General features: G+C 43.5%; 1 protein-coding gene across 1 annotated transcript in view; it reads left to right on the plus strand.

Annotated features, from left to right (window-relative positions):
* ITGB3 (integrin subunit beta 3) overlaps positions 1-17,453 on the plus strand; it is a 118,981-nt gene that overhangs the window by 65,646 nt on the left and 35,882 nt on the right. The window contains exons 8-10 of the mRNA XM_088442436.1: positions 4,559-4,648; positions 4,868-5,002; positions 13,140-13,569. Coding sequence (XP_088298562.1) covers positions 4,559-4,648; positions 4,868-5,002; positions 13,140-13,569 — 655 coding nt within the window. The remainder of the gene's footprint in view (positions 1-4,558; positions 4,649-4,867; positions 5,003-13,139; positions 13,570-17,453) is intronic.

Here is a 17,453-nt window from a genome sequence, read left to right on the forward strand (position 1 = left end):
GGGCCTGCAGATTCAGAAAACGGCCATCCAAAAATCGCCGCCGCCAAGGAGGAGACAGATGCTAGAGGTCCTTACTGTCTCCTCCTTGGCGGTGGTCATTGTTGGATGGCCATTTTCAGCAGATTCCATGCGGACAAGCCATCCGCATGGACTCTGCTGAAAACGGCCATCCAAAAATGGCTGCCGCCAAGGAGGAGATATACACTAGAGGTCCTACTGGACCTCTAGTGTCTGTTAGTCCAGTGCAAGTGCCGGGCGAAGATGCTGAAAGTTGCATCTTCTCCTGTGAAACCCCCTGGCAACGAGCATAAATCCCATAGCAATGAGCATGAAACCCCCTGGCAATGAGCATGAAACTCCCTGGCAACGAGCATGTAACCCCATGGCAATGAGCATAAACCACATGGTAACGAGCATAAACCCCATGGCAACGAGCATATAACCACTGGCAATAAGCATAAACCCCATAGCAACGAGCATTAAACCCCCTGGCGACGAGCATGAAACCCCCTGGCGACGAGCATGAAACCCCTGGTAATGAGCATAAAACCCCTGGGAATGAGCAGGTCATTTTAAAGTAATTAGAAGCCTTACTGTGGGGCATAAAATGGTGTCGGGCAAATATGTAAGTGACACTTTGGTAATAGGCATTACGGTGTGTAGCATAATGTGTAATGGGCATTAGGGTGTGTGGAATAATGTAAGTCACTATACCAGAGACGTTTGACTAGTGCACTGCCTTATGGAGGAGCAAGGACAAAATCCAGGTACGGGAAAGGAGGGGGCGCAAAATTGTTGCCTTGCACCGGGTGACAGATATCCTAGTTTCGGCCCTGTTCATATTGTAAGTTTGCACAGTGCTGTGGAATATGTTGACTGTACTGTATATAAGAAATCAGTATTAAATACCGGTGGCTCAATAGACAAGGGTTCAAATACCGACAGCGGCATCCTGATAACTGAAAATCCCTACCCTCTCCCCCTCCTAACCCTCCCTTAGTGGTGCCTAGCCCTAACCTTCACCCGTTAATGCCTAACCTTAACCCCCCTTCCCGCACCCTAAACCTAACCCAAGGGAATGCCTAACCCTAACACCCCCGTTGGTGCCTAACCTTACCCCCCCCGTCCCGTAGCCTAACCCTCCCTGGGGGGCCTAACCCTAAGTCCCCCAGCGGGGGCCTAAACCTAACTGTCCCCCCCCTCCCACGGCTAACACCTAAGAAGCCCTGCTTACCTTCGTTCGAGATGTTCGCTGTTGGGATTTCGCCATGGGGCTAAAGATAGGGGTCAGGATTTCCACGCCTATCTTTAGTCCTGGGTCAGGCTTCCACTGTCGGGATTCCAACGGCCAGCATCTCAGCCCCCGGTAGTCTAACTACATCCCGTATATAACTCAGCTTTTCTGTTTATAATGAAAAGTAGCTGTAGGGAAAGGCTTATTGTATGGTTGATTGTATTTTACCTCCACTTATTTTGGAAAACAGTCCTGCATAATGTTTTCAATGCTAGTTATATCACAGAAATGGAAAGAACATCTTACTGAATACAGACTTGTGTATGTGAAAATAGATTAATTAATGCCCACAGAAGTCAATTTAGAATACATTAAATATATTTTTTTCAAAATATCATGCAATCTGTTCAACTTCAATACAAAATAATTAACTATGCCATTTAAATAATATAAAATAGCAAGCTGTACATGCATATATAAGTTAATAAATGAAGGAAAATTAGAAGTCTCATATAGAAGTAATTTTATTTTGTAGAAAGTACAAATGCTATCTGATGATACAAACCAAGATATTCCTCCTTTACTTCTATTCAAAGGCAAGGTGCCAGCAGGGATTCATATATTACTGTAACTTGCTCAATATGTCAGCGTTATTGGCAGAACCTTCAGCCAGGTTAAGGACACGTCATATATACAGAATATACCATTTCATAAATTAACATTAAAGTAGATCAGCAGTATAATTTATGGTTATGAATTTTGGTATATAAAGAAATGTGGCTTTTACAAAATAGGAAAGTTCTACATACATTTACATAACACATTACCGAAAGGATGAATACAAATTCTGAAATGTTGATAACTTAAATGGATTTTAGTGTGTTTTATACAAGCCATCCAGAGTGCCACCCATTCGACCGCTACATGGTTCCCTCCCTTCACAGACAAAGGTAATTAGGAGGGCACCAGACGCCATAGCACAGGAGTGCCAGCCTCCACATACACAGTCAGTGGCGTAGCAGGGCTGGCTCCGAAGCGCCCTGTGCCCCTTAAGTGCCTAACGTCATGCTGTTGCGCAGAGGTACTGAGGGCCTGATTCAGACCCGCTCGTGAGCGCTATGCGCTCGAAAGCAGGTCGATGGTGGCCCAGTGTGCATGCGCACGATGGAGCAGGCTCCGTCGTGCGCATGTGCGAGACCCGGATAGCGACGGGTGATCCGTCGCTCCGGGTCTCGTACCAAAGGGGGCGTGCTGTCGATGTTGGTCTCGTCGCAAGCCCGATGGTCGCGATGGTCTTGACCATCGCGACCCTCTTCCTGGCCGCTCGCTATAGCTGTGGGTGGTCACCCACAGCTATGCTAGCGGCCAGGAGGCCGCTCTAAAAAAACAGAAGGCCGGCCCTGATTCAGAGCGAGCGCTCTGTCAGACCGTCCAGCTCTGAATCAGGCCCTGAGACTGCTGGAACCTGGAAATGCAGAATTGCCCGGAGTGTCCTGAGAGAACACTGCACTGGCCACACCCTTATGTAAACCACAATCACACCGCACTGGTCGTGACCCCACATTACCAGTCACACTGCTGTGGCACTTGTCACACCCCCTGCAGTGGCACACAATAGGCCCATCATAGATTTCAGCTCCAGGCCCATGTGGACATTAATCTGGCACTGAGTGTCAGTTTGTAAAACTTGATGAAGACAAAACTGAAGGGAAAATGCCCCAAGAACAAGCAGGAACATTTGCAGTAGAGGCCTGGCAGAGCATCACCAGGGATGAAACCCAGCGTCTGGTGATGTCTATGCGTTCCAGACTTCAGGCTGTAATTGCCTGCAAAGGATTTGCAACAAAGTATTAAAAAGTGAAAGTTAGATTTAGGATTGTCTAGTTTGTCCCAATACTTTTGGCCCCTTAAAAAGTGGGAGGCACATATAGAAACCATTGTAATCCCTACACCGTTCCCCTGATTTGGATGTAATTACCCTCAAATTAAATCTGAAAATCTGCAGTTAAAGCACATCTTGTTTGTTTCATTTCAAAGCCATTGTGGTGGTGAATAGAGGCCAAAATATGAAATTCTGTCAATGTCCCAATATTTATGCACCTGACTGTGTATATATATATATATATATATATATATATATATATATTTATAAGCTCCTATACCCACCTAATTTAACACATATATAGATAGACAGACAGATAGATAATAGAAATTTACATACATATATATACACAAGGGCCAGACATTACACTGACCTGTCTAAAGTTAATCTGGACATGCTGGGCTGAGCTGCCTTCCCTCCTCAGCTAGACTCTTGAAACCGTTTTGGAGCAGGACAGTTCAGGGGGCAGAGCCTCGGTATCATGTGGGTGAGGCTTCGGCGGACGGGCTTTGGCTGCCCTTGGGTGGGCGGGGCTTTGGGCTGGCCGGTCGTTCCTCCAAGAGGAGGGGAACGGGTGGGGGTCAGAATGGGCTAAGCTGTTTCTGGCGGCCATTAGGTGAGAGAGCTGAGATGTTCGTTGGTGGTGACAGGAAAAAAAAATATTTTTTTTCTTTTCCTGTCTGCACTACAGTCTATGTGGGCTTATTTTCAATGGGAGGCCTGGAGCTGTAGCTCCACCTGCCCCATTATTAATCCTGCCCTGCCGACACTTTGTAAATAAACCCCCATGTCTTTTGCATACATGTCTCTTTACAAATGATGTTTTCCTCAGAGGTAGATATGTATATGGTGCAGTGATCAATAATGACATGTAATGAAGTGTAGGAGATAATAAAGTGGTAAGACCCTTACAAATCTTCTTTCCACTAGGGATGGCCACCGCCCATCGATGATTAGCAGCCATCAATGGCAGGGGCCAATGTTTCTCCACCATCGATGGCAGAGAAGCAGAAATTATTTATCATGATGCATGGGGTTTTGCCCCCAACCCGACGTGCACCATATAGCCCCACACCCTTTACCCACTTGGACAGCCACGTTTCTGCCCCCCACAAACCAAATGGATTTTTGATGATGGTCTTCTGCCACCGATGTAAATCACAGATGGTACCATGGATGGAGACCATCAATGGTGACTCATTCGATGAACATCTCTTCTTTTGACTACAGTTTTTAAAGACACCCATCAGCCATTAAGTTATAAAAATACAGCCTAGCAATACGAAAGGAGCCAGTGACATCACTAAAGCACTGTAGTATGGACCCACTTTAAATGCGATCTCTCTAATGAACTGTGACTGAAAAAAATACATATTTTGTCTTAAAGATTGGCTTATTTGTGTACAGTCTCCTGATGTTTAATGTTAATGTATTTCTCCTAGAAATACAGTGAGTTGATTCCTGGGACAACGGTAGGTACATTGTCCAGAAATTCCGGGAATGTTATACAGCTGATTGTGGATTCCTATGAGGTACGACCTTACAAACCCGCTTACCCTTTTTTTCCATTAGTCCTTCTTTTTCTATCCTAGACTCTCGCTCTAGTTGCTCTTTCATCCCCAATCATTATATTTTGTAATGTCCCACACTTTTACTTTTCTACAGCTTTTTTCTTTACACTTTACTCATTTTGATTTAAGTTTTTGGGATGTCTTAGTTTCTCTCCTCTCTCAATTGTACTGTGAGCGCAGAAGATTCGGTCGAAGATAGAACTTGAAATCCGTGATCTCCCAGAGGAACTGTCGCTCTCATTCAATGCCACCTGCACCAACAATGAGGTCATACCAGGCCTGAAATCCTGCTCAGGCCTCAAGATTGGAGACACGGTGGGTTTTTTCGCCTATAATTCCATTTTCTTATAAGGTTCTTGGCAAGAAAATTAGATATACAATTAGTTCCTTTGGATTCTTAAAGGGCTCCCCCTCTTCCTTTTTGCATTTTTCTTTGCTCCTCTCAGGTAATTCTCTTGTCTCCCTTATATTTGGCATGGTGGTTAGCTCCCTGGTCCCTCGGCTCCCTTATAACTTTCTATGTTTGATAGTGGATTATGCAGAGATCTAGAATTTGGTAGGATGTTGAGTGACATGCAATGATTATTAAAATTTTCTATTTGCGAACGGAGATTTTCGTTTTTCAAAAATTTTATATACTACTCGATCTCCATTTATGAACTCTGTGTGACTTATGACTGCAATTATAAAACTGGATGCAATCAGCCCAAAATCAGCTGCAAAACTGAGAAGTAAACTTTGTCTTTTTCTAACAAGTAAATTGCAGTTGATTGTATGTTACAAATTCCAACCTGATCAAAAAGTAACATTTGAATTATGTTGCAGATGGGCAGATAAATTAGTCAGCATGATTTGCAAAACACCTATTACCTATTAGGGGATGTAGTTAATTTACCGGTGGCCGGGATGCCGGCCGCCGGAATCCAGATGTCAGAATCCTGACCCGGGACTAAAGATATGCGTCGAAATCCCGACACCTATCTTTAGCCCGATGTCGAAATCGAAGGAAAGCGGGGCTCTGTAAGCTGTTTGCCGCGGGGGGAGGGCTAGTTTTAGGGGCCCCAGGGGGAGAATAGGGTTAGGCACCCCCCGGGGGGGTTAGACTACAGGGAGGGGGGGGTTAGGTTTAGTTACCCCTGGGGGGTGGTTAGGGTTTAGGCACTCCCCGGAGGGTTAGGTTTAGGGTGTGGGAAGAGGGGGGGTTAGGGATAGGCACCCCCGGAGGGAGGTTAGGGTTAGGCACTACAGGGGAAAGATTAGGCATAGGCACCACTAAGGGAGGGTTAGGGTTAAGGGGGGAAGAGTGGTAGGGTTAGCACACTTACCACCCCTGTCGTCATCTTCATCCTTCGGGCATCCGGCGTCAAGATAAACCAGCGGCTATTCAGACATCGGGACTTCATACCCATTCCATTATAAGCTCATGTTCCTGGATGAATGTGTTTCAATGAAGCTAAGAATATAGCAGTATATAGTATAGCAAGAATATACACAAGCATTTTTCAAAGAATGAACAGCCATAGAGATCCAAAATAATTTATTAAAAAGTATATTGCTGATCTATTCCACTTTTTATTTTAACAAATTTCAAGCTGTAGTTATTGTGCGGTGAGTGCTGTGCAGAGCACAGGAAAGTGTCTATATCAGTGATTTTCAACCTTTTTCAACTGGAGGCACACTACACAAAGTGTCAAAATTGCCAAGGCACACTATCAGGCGATGCTGCATGCGTGACCAATGAAAAAACAAACATTGGCTCCCACATTAAAAAAAACACACATATTGGCCTCCACAGGAATAAAACTCACTATGTTGGCCTCCTCAGGAATAAAATAAACTACTGTACAAGTGCGCTGAGCTGACCGCCACGGCACAGTGGTTGAAAAACGCTGGTCTATATATAGTATTCCTTCTTATAACATTCTCTATATTGTGCACATTCCTTATCATCAGATATTATCATCTGAACAAAAATTGTATTTAAATGTTTAAGTTCCAATATATTTCAACTTTTTATAATGCTATCCTGACCATAACTCTAGCTTTGTCCTGTATTTTAGGTTGTTATAAAATTAACTCTATATTAGCCCAAACACGATATTATACTCAGTTCTTTAATTTGTGATGGTACTCAGCAGTACTGGAACAGGAGGTTCTTCAACCATCATCTCTAGCATATTTTAATACTACTACCTGGAACTTATATCACCAGACTAGACTATTCCAGCTGCATAATAGATCAGGGAGACATTAACCAGGCCACAGGACCTTCGGCAGTTTAGCTCAGTACTGCTACCTATTTTTGTCATCATACCGGTGCCAGAGTCTTTGCTAGCTTCTGTGGCAGTGCCATCCGAAGATAAAGCCAGAAAGCTAGCACTGTCAGACACAAGTTTATGATGGAGGGTGCACAGGCACAGTAGCGTATCAGACCTGGGTGCATGAGGCATGGCAAGGGGCTTTCCAGGACCCATTATAAATCTCCCCATTGAGAGTACTGGATGTGACCTGATCTGAGAGAGTACAAGGCTATGCAAAGTGAACTGCTCCAAAATTCTCCACCAGTCAGTGCAGACTTTTGCAGACACAGCCATCTTGGCACACATATGCACGCATTTACCTGTAACAACAGTTACTTTTGGAGAAAAGTAGGGATGTGTCACTAAAGAGTATTCAAACTTTTGCATATTTGTAAATAAGACTTAGGGGTATATTGATCATTTATTGGGCTTTAGACCCGATTATTGTAATTTCTTACTTATAGCAGCTATTTGCAGCAATAAAAATTTACAGCCTGAATAAAAAACACTTGCATGGACAGGATTTCCAAAAGGAGCCCGTCCCTGCGATGTGTTAATAGTGAAGTGATCACAATAGTGGTCACTTCACTACTATATCGGGACCCCCAGTGCGCTACTACAAATGCGCAGACTGCTGAACATGCATACCCTCTACGGTAAATGTTGCGAAGTGTAGCCCATAAGTTACAACAGCTAGCACCATCTTCACAGGCAGAATACTTCTCCAGGTATCACGGAAGAGCAGGCCACCCTCTTGCATCCTAACCACTGAATTTATGAAGGGGGCACAGTTTATAGAGTCATAAAATAATAATTGTTCCCCCCATCATAAATAACAAAAATGTTGACCCCGTTAGCACTTAATTAATTTGCCCCTTTTATATAATTATATTGCTCTCTTAAAAAAGAAACATTCATTTTGCCCCTCAAGATATTGAAATAATATTGCCCCCATAAGATACTTATTAATGTTAATTGCTTACTTAAGCGATAAATAATGATTGTCCTCATTCAAAGTGCATTGAGCTTCCTCATCTGCCGATTGGCCGGGTAGATTAAACAGCATCTCACCTGTCACAACTACCACATTATTTGGGAAAATAGGCAACTAGTAGAAACCACCTTTCTTACTTTAAATTCTTACCTCCCTTATCTCACTTTTTACTTTATTCCTTATCTTTCATGATTCACTATCTAACATATTGCAACTGACTATCCTAACAATCTTAAAGTTCTTTCCTCCACATTCCTCATTTATTACATTGACTAGAGCTTTTCCAAATAAGACAGCTGCCTCTAAGATACAGATAAATATACAGTATGTACAGAAGGCGTTCCTCATCTCACTTCATCATTACCACCCTTGTTACCTCACTCCCTAACATTTCTCCATTTTTTTAAGTTAGCTTCCCACGTGTAAACCACACTTATTACATAACCTAGAACTATTCTCAATAACACGAGCACCTATAAGGCATAAATAAAACAAATTATGTATGGAAAGAATGTTTTCTATATAATTTCACCCTAATATGTCTTTATAAATAGAGAATTTATTTTTGAGCCATAGAAGATTTTATTTGAACTTGCACACAGTACCTTATTTATTACATGAGCTTTTACACTTGTTAGCTATCTTTTTACCTCACTGTTTTACCAAGGAGTATATTTATCACAATCCACATTTTCTAATGCGGATGTGATCATTAGTTTTCGAATAAATTCGCATTGTGAAAATGAATATTTTCATGTGAATTTACCATGTGTCTCTTTGCCAGGAGACGGCCTTCGCTAAGAGCCCAACCTGTTGGAGAGCTGCTTACTGTATCGGCATGCAAAATGCTACGTCAGAGTGTCAGGGGCTGTGACACTGTAACGTAGCATTTTGCCTGCAGATACACCCGCAGTCATAAACAGAACATGCCGCATATCATTTTAATCAGCAGAAGCTGCTTGTGCGTCCCATTCACATTACTTTGCGAATATAGACACAGTTGAAAGGAAAAAGTCGCACGAAAAGACATTCAGTGCTACCGAGTCAGATGGGCTGTTTAACATGCAAGAAGGCTAGCTGTATGTGGACACATCTGTAAGATTAGTTTCCCCATTTGACTGAAAAATGCCATGCATAGGCATGGTTAGCAGCAACACAAATATCAGAGGTGCTCAAACACCCATAGAGCTGGCACCTATGAACGTAGGTGAATGTGAGGGGTGCTTAGTTTCTTAACACACTCATTACTTCACTAAATGGTCATTTATAATTGTGAAAATCCACAGTTTTGTGCAAATGCTGGTGATTTTACATGTTACATAGATATGCAGGCCAAGATATATGTAGTGGTGCACAACATTTGCACTTTGTAATGAGAGGATTTGGATTTTGTCTATGGTTGCCTTACTAGGTATGTAGTAGGCACATTTGTGCACATTGTTTTTGTACTTAAGTGGAAAAAATAGAATTTATTTTGCAGGGTGGAATTATTTCAACAATCTAGTGGGGATGCAGAAAGTGCCATGTGCGAGACATTTCCCATGTTAGGATGGGCGTACTGTTATTTCCGCTCAACAAAAGGACTTAATAGGGTGGTCAGAGGTATTGGAAACTAAACACCATCCTATTTTATTAATGGGAATCAGTTTTACCAGCTTCCATTTGCTTATTTCTAATCTCACTTTTACCACTGTAATAAAAATATTTAAACACACAAAAGTGACACGTCATGTGTGATAAACAGTTTCCTCGTCCACACTCTCTTAGGGCAGGATGCAGCAAGGGCAGAAATGCGGTCAAACCCCGAAAATCCAGGTCTTACCACATTTCTCATATGCACCAAGCCTCGGAATGCAATGCATTCCGGGTGCTTGGATGCAGTGGTTAACTCATCTTCAGATGGCTTTAACCTATAGAAGCCTATGGGCTCACAGCACCCCGTGGCATGGGCGTCCTTCTACGCATGCGCAAAGGACGCCAAAGAGGCTTCTGTGTCTTAGACCCGGAAGTGCCTCATTCACAAAGGCCCGCTCTTACTGAGAGAGTGGTCCTTTGCGCATTCCTTCATGCATACCGGTGTTAGCAACACCGGCATGCATGCGAAGAGCGGCGGGATGCATCACATCTTCAATGCAATGCATCATGCATCCTGCCCTTATTATTAATGTAAGACACAAATTACATTAAACCAAGCTGTATTCTAGGAGACAATCAGAAAAGTTTAAACGAATTAAGTAAATGTTAGTAGAGTGGACTCTGTGTTGACCCTCTTTCCACAATGTGCATTTTCTGGTGTAGCCGTAAATGTATGTACACCCACAGTGGCAAACGCAGGATTTTGAAAGGGTGGTTTCCAATACTTGGTTACAAAACCAATGTCAAAAAATCTAACCACATACAGGCAGCACTCCTCGGGTACTCAATAATCAATACTCAAAAATCCAAGCTTGTTAATCCATTACTGTGCAACGTTTCAGATTTATAATTGCATCTGGAACGTTGCACAGTAATGGATTAACAAGCTTGGATTATTGAGTACCTGAGGAGCGCTGCCTGTATGTGATTGTATGTTCAAGACTGAGCGGTCTGCTTAGTTCTTAGGATCTGCACCCCGGGTGTTGAACTTTTTTATTTGGAGTCTACTTGACTATATTTATATGGAGCTTTCCAGCTCCTTGAAGAAATAAAAAGGCGGCACCGCAAACATACACTGACATATACAGACACACACACTGACACAGACTGCACTGGCACAGACACACTAACACACACACTGCACTGACAAAGCATATACACACACACACTGAAACACACATACACTGACAAAGCCTAGACACACACACATACACACACACTGACAAAGCCTATACACACACACACTACAAAGAAACAAGCAAGAGTGATCTGCAGTAAAGAATAATGATTTTGCCTAAATTGAAATGACAAAGCCTATACACACACACAGAGACTGACACACACACACTGAAAAAGCCTACTCACACACAGACTGGCACACTGACAAAGATCACCCTCCCCCCACATGTAAAACATTACACCCACCTGTGCGGCTCTGAGAGAGAGCGCCGGTCACTGTCACGCAGCAGGATCCAATGTCTCAGTCTCCCACAATGCCGGTGCGCGGTGCCCTTTGGGAACTGCCCGGGAGGATCTGTGCGCAAGCGCTGCAGCTCCCCCTACAGGCAGCTCAGCCAGGGACAGTTGCCGGCTCACGTCTTTACACAAAAAATAAATATTGTTAAGCTGGGCTGCGATGGAGTGGCCGGTAGGGGGGGTTTCTAGGTACTCGTAAACCCCCCCTGCATGTGCGGGTGACCCAGACGGGTTAGCCAGAACTTTGTGGGCCCCATAGAAACATTTTGAAGAGGCCCCTTTGCTTTCTAGAGATATACCTCTCTCCACAACAGTTGTTCATTGTATGTGCCATAGTAGTGCCCTAGTTCATTTTATGATCTATAGTGGTGCACTACTGTAGTTAATGTTATGCCCCACAGTAGTGCCTTAGTTCACATTATAACTTAGTTGTTCCCAGTTCATATTATATCACATTGTATAGCTCTATGTCAACAATATGCCACATTGTACTGAGTCCATTACACATGCCACACAGTTCCCCCAGTTCACAGTGCTCAGCAGGCAGTTCCGGTAACCTGTCACACAACTTTATGACCTGGGTGCAGTTGAGTAAGGCCCCAGAGGTGGGTCCCCTAAGACTCTGGGCTCTATACCAATGGCACCCCCTGCACCCACTATATGATGCCCATGGGTACACCTTTATTTTCAAGAAGTTTTCCAAACCCCAGAAAGTAGGTGCACTATAACTATGTTTGCCAGTCAAGTAGGTGCACTTGTGCAAAAGGGAAAGCAGTGCAGGGACTTTCTTACTAGCATTTCTCAACTAACTTTTATTAATTCGACTCATTTTCTTCCACATAACTCAGCTATTGCATCATCTAAACACCCATAACACTGCTGCTTCTAAGGTACAAGTAAATCAGAGCATACAAAAGGCAGGAATTCCATGGCATCATATGTCTTCTAAGTATAATTGTTTACTATTGGCTTTTCTAGGCTTTTCTACATTTTTATGCTGTTCTCCTGCTGACAAGTTCTATGCAGTTCACTCCGTGTCGTATTGCATTTTCACCTAATTTCTCATAGCTACATGTGAAGCTCATTCTCTGTATGTCATTATGTAGTTCTTTCCAAATGACTGCACTATATGCGGACTGACATGTGTTACATATTAACTACATCCTGCTGGCAATGAGCCAAATACATCTTTTGTATGTTGTATAATGCAATTTCTAATGAGAGATAACAAGAAGCAAATGTCCTGTATGTGACTGAAGGATTTGGACTCCTAGCTGGCACTTTGGGCACAGAAAAAGCGATTAAGAACGAAGGACTGTTTCTTCCATACAATGTTGTACATAGCTATGAGTGTTCCATACAATGTTCTACATAGCTATGAGTGTTTTTATTACAATGATATAAATAGGGCTGGTGCAAATGCACACTGATAGTGGTGACGGCTACTTTTACAAGCGGATGGATGGAGGCATCGCGTCTGCAGAGATGCAGCCAACTCCGAACTTCGGGGATCCATATTTATTTCCGAGTTCGCAATGCGGCCAACTTGCATTCAACTCTGAATGCGCTTCTATGTGCACTGGGTTACAGCACCATCTTCCTGTACTCTCATTTTCCTAAACTTACCAAAATGTAGCTCGTATTTAGTTCAGGATCTCAATCTATAAGTTACACAAGCTGTATATGTCATTTGTATGCTTCTGCGTCTTTTTTTAAAACTAGATGATAATTACATTTTGCATTTTCTCATGCACAAAGAAATATTTTCCTTTCAAAAATTCCTGGAGGCAGCCATTTTGTATGCTGAACCAATATGCAGCCTTACCAGGTCACAAAAAAAACTAATGTCACTACTAGTTTATGGTAAATTGATAGACTGTATTTTATAGGTATTTTATGTGAGTATCCCATTCATTTTGGGATAATTGTTTTAAAACATGCAAATTAAACTATAATCATAGTATTGTGCAGTATGACAATAACAGCAAGTGTCTGGTTGTTTGCTTTAGTTTTGGAATGCTATTAAATGGGTCTGCCTGTCCCACAGGTGAGTTTCTCCATTGAAGCCAAAGCACGAGGCTGTCCCAAGGAGAGGGTGAAGACATTCACAATCAAACCTATGGGATTTAAGGACACTCTGACTATAACCGTTCACTTCAAGTGCAACTGCGGCTGTCAAGAGTATGATGAGCCTGAAAGCAATAAATGTAATATGGGGAATGGAACATTCAGCTGTGGGATCTGTCAGTGTCAGACTGGATGGTTGGGGCCCCACTGCGAGTGTTCAGATGAGAAATACGATCTTACCCAACAAGACCGCTGTAGTCAAAAGGAGAAGGGCACCATCTGTTCCCGTAGAGGAGAGTGCATCTGTGGCCAATGTGTGTGTCACACCAATGACTTTGGAAAGGTGTGGGGTAAATACTGTGAATGTGATGACTTCTCCTGTCTACGATTCAAGGGCGAGATGTGCTCAGGTAAGGAACAAATGTTTACACAAGAGCCTATTAGTGAATGTCATAAAAATGTTTTGTGGGAGAGTGAGGGCTAGCCTGCTTACACATTTGCTTAGTGTTACCGTTCATGCACTTGCCCTTCCCTCTCAGAATTACTGTCATGTTATACATATTTTATATTATTATTCTTTTTCTAAAGCACCAACATATTCTACAGGGCCAGAGATATAGAAAGATCATATGTTTTCAATAAAACAGGAAGAAGTATTTAAAAACCAAAACAAAAAAAACTAAATTTTTTTACAGGTTGACAGAAAGAAAAATACATGTCCGGGTCGGTATGTAGTTATGTGACCGGGTCACATATAAAACATTGTACAAATAAAACAAAGACATTGTCAGGTAACAATAGAGTATATATAACGCATGAAAGTAAATCAAGGACCATGGGATACAGCTCATTAGGGGGGCAATAACAATTCAAGGTGGAACAAGAGAGTGTGTATTACTGTATAGTTCACATGCATTCCACTCTGGGGAAACCCTTATCTATAACCTACATTATAAATTTTAAATACATTATGTTGGGAATAGGATATCAGTGCTTCAAATGGGTATACCATTACTAAGTACTTCCAGGTTATACCAGGAGGTAAGTTGAAAGCATTTCCTTAGGGCTTCTTTCATTACAGAGGACAAAGGACCTGATTCAGAGATGGACGGAATTGCAGAGCAGCACACAAGCGGCTGTGCAATTCTGTCCATCTAAAATGCTTATGTAGCAGGTGGTGTCTGTAGGAAACATACACTTCCTTGCTGCATCTGCAATCCCAGCGCTGTAACCAAGGTCGCATCCTGGGATCACTATCGCAATCAGAGCGACCATCGGTGGCGATGGTTGCTCCTTTGGTCAGGCTGCAGAAGCTGAATCTTACCGCAGCCTGACTGGGTCTTGGTCACTTACGAGGCCAGGAAATCTGTGTCCACCAACGCAGACCCTGGCATCGTCTCTCCTGGAAAATGGGGCAAAACGCTCCCATTTTCAGGAACGGTGGCCAGCACCAACCCGTTTGGCCCCCCCAAACGCCACAGTATGTCAATCAAGCTGCGGCTTGGGGGGGGGTCTGTGAGAGAGATCGCAGGACCCGTTCTGCACATGTAGAGATGTATACTAAACATCAGGTTAACGTACATCTCTGAATCAGGCCCAAAGTGTGTATGTATGAGAGCCACATATTGAAAAACTTTTCAGCCATTTTATTTATATGTAAGGATGCCTCTGTCCAGTCCATCAAAAAATAGAAAGGACAGTCTGGAGTATAATAATGCCAGAGGCGAGGGATCAGAGGTGATCCATTGGGATCAAATATATTTTTTTTTAGTGGCGGCTGCCAGTTTAGTAAGCAAAAGGCGATTGTCTTTGGAAAGGCCAGATGTGGCATTTTGAGGGTGAATATCCCAATAGGCCCAAGGTTTAGTAACTGTACACTTAATTTTCAAAGTTTTGTTAATATAATCCTGAAGATTCCTACATAAGATTTGCACCTTGAGACATGCCCACAAGCACTGTACAATGTCAGCGTTAGGAGTGCCACATTTATAACAGTTAGGGGTGGAGGCCTCCTCATGTATAAGAAATTTCAATTTCTGGGTAAAATAACCTCTATGTAAAATTCTTAGATGTATTTGTACTTAAGAAATAGAGACCAGTTATTTATTCATTTTGAGGCAGGAAGCTAGAGACATCGTGGGAGAATATACAAACTCCACACAATTAGGGCTGTGGTAGGAATTGAACCCATGACCCCAGTGCTGTGAGACAGTATTGCTAACCACTACTCCAACCGTGCTGCCCAAAATAAATAAAAGGCAGATAACTGCTTGTTTTATTTTGTGCACTACATAGATCTACGAACATTGAACATTCGTAAATAACATAATTACATTTGTAAGAGACACCCAATCAGAAATATATGTCATATTCTATGGGAATACTGTTACTGAGTCACCAGCAAAAATGTAACTCGTACCACCTCCATTTTCTTCATCATTGTGTTGTGTCAGGTATTTATTGCCCCAGGGCTGGGAATCTGTGTCTACAGTACTAATTCATTACTCCCTTTCCTGCTACAGAACAAGTAATCTGCTATCGTCAACAGAGCATTAGATTGTAGATTAACTGCTGGGTGTGGTTAATCCTGTGCTCAAGGTTTCAGTGTTTGGGGAAAGTTACAAATTTAGGAAGCAAATAACCATTCAAAGTATTTTCGGGTGATCATGTTAAGAGATTGTCAGAAGGTTCCTTATATCTTTACATACAATAATTTGTTAGCCTGTGCTACTGAATTTTGAATTTTTTTACTTTTCATCTTGCATGTCCACTCACCACCTAGAACTTTAAAAAAAAACTGACAAATTGGTGGTCACTTCCCACCCCTTCCCTACTCCTTAACACTTCCGCTCACCTTTCATTTTCCCCCTACACATTATCTGTTACTTTTCTTGTTTCTACATGTATCATACTTGCCAACTCTCCCTGGCTGTCAGGGAGACCTACTGAACTAGTAGCAATCTCCCTGACGAGTCAAGAAATCTCCCTGATTGCACATTACCCCAGTGGCATAAGTTCATCCCAGATGCCCGGAGGCAAGTTATTTGGTGCCCCCCCACCGTCACAGCCACTGACACTGTAATGTAGCAATTCGCATGCAGCCAGGCTATAGATAGACGAAGGCGGCAGCCGATGGTCTGACATGGAGCTCTCCACTAGTGTATGGTGGCTTCTCAGGTGCCGGGAAGGGGTGCCATGTATAGGGCGGCTGTGACGGTACACTCCAGGTACATAGTTACAGCCCTAAGTGGGGTGAATATGTTGTGGACAATGGAGGAGGTGCCCCCTTCAGAGCTGGAGCCCGGCGGCAGGCGCCTCCATTGTCTCCCATAGTTCTGCCCCTGCATTACCCCCAATATGAAGCTGGCATATAAAAAAAAACCCAGATGTATACATTCAAATGGGATCATTAGTATAATTCCCTTGCATTGGTTCTAAGGCACAATGGGCCTGATTCAGACCCACTCGCGAGAGGCTGTCCGCTCGCAAGTGGGTCGATGTTATGGACTGAGCATGCGCACGATGGAGGGAGCTCCGTCGTGCGCATGCGCCAGACGCGACGAGCGAAGGAAAGTCCTTCGCTCGTTGTGTCCGATCAAAGGGGGCGTGCTGTCAATGTTGATTGACAGCACGCCCCCTTTGGTGGTCGTGCCGGGGGCGTGCCTCCCTGACGGGGGCGTTCCCACGGGAACGCCTCCTGTCAGAAGCCGGCCCACTGACATCACTAGTGATGTCAGTGGGAGTGATTTTGGCTCTGATAGAGCCAAAATCACTCCGGAGCTTGCGGTTGAAAACCTCAACCGCAGGCTCCGGCTCGCAGTTTCGATGGTCGCGATGGTCTCGACCATCGCGGCCATCACAAAGCACGCTCGTATAGCCTGTGGGTGGTGACCCACAGCTATACGAGCGTCCAGGAGGACGCTCCATGAAAATGGAGCCGGCACTCATTCAGAGCGTGCGCTCTGCTCAGAGCGTACGGCTCTGAATGAGGGCCAATGATCCCTATAGTAACATGCATTTTCTGAAAAGTTTTAGTGTGGTTTTATCAACAAATAGCTCTTACTAACTGCTTTGGGGCTCATTTACATTTGGATGTAAGTCAATTGTATGGCACGCCTCTCAGATGTAGCAGTACATGCCCACTTTACCGCCGCGCTCATAGGTGTTGCTTTCACAATCTCCCTGAAATGCTTTTTCAAAGGTAGGCAAGTATGACATGTATGCATGTATGCAGGGCTGCCATCAGAAATTCTGGGGCCCAGTACTAACAAAATAGGCAGGGCCCCCCCCCGGG

The sequence above is a fragment of the Taudactylus pleione genome, unplaced genomic scaffold (assembly GCF_031769625.1).
Source record: "Taudactylus pleione unplaced genomic scaffold, aTauple2 ptg000018l, whole genome shotgun sequence".
In the NCBI taxonomy this organism is placed as follows: Eukaryota; Metazoa; Chordata; class Amphibia; order Anura; family Myobatrachidae; genus Taudactylus; species Taudactylus pleione.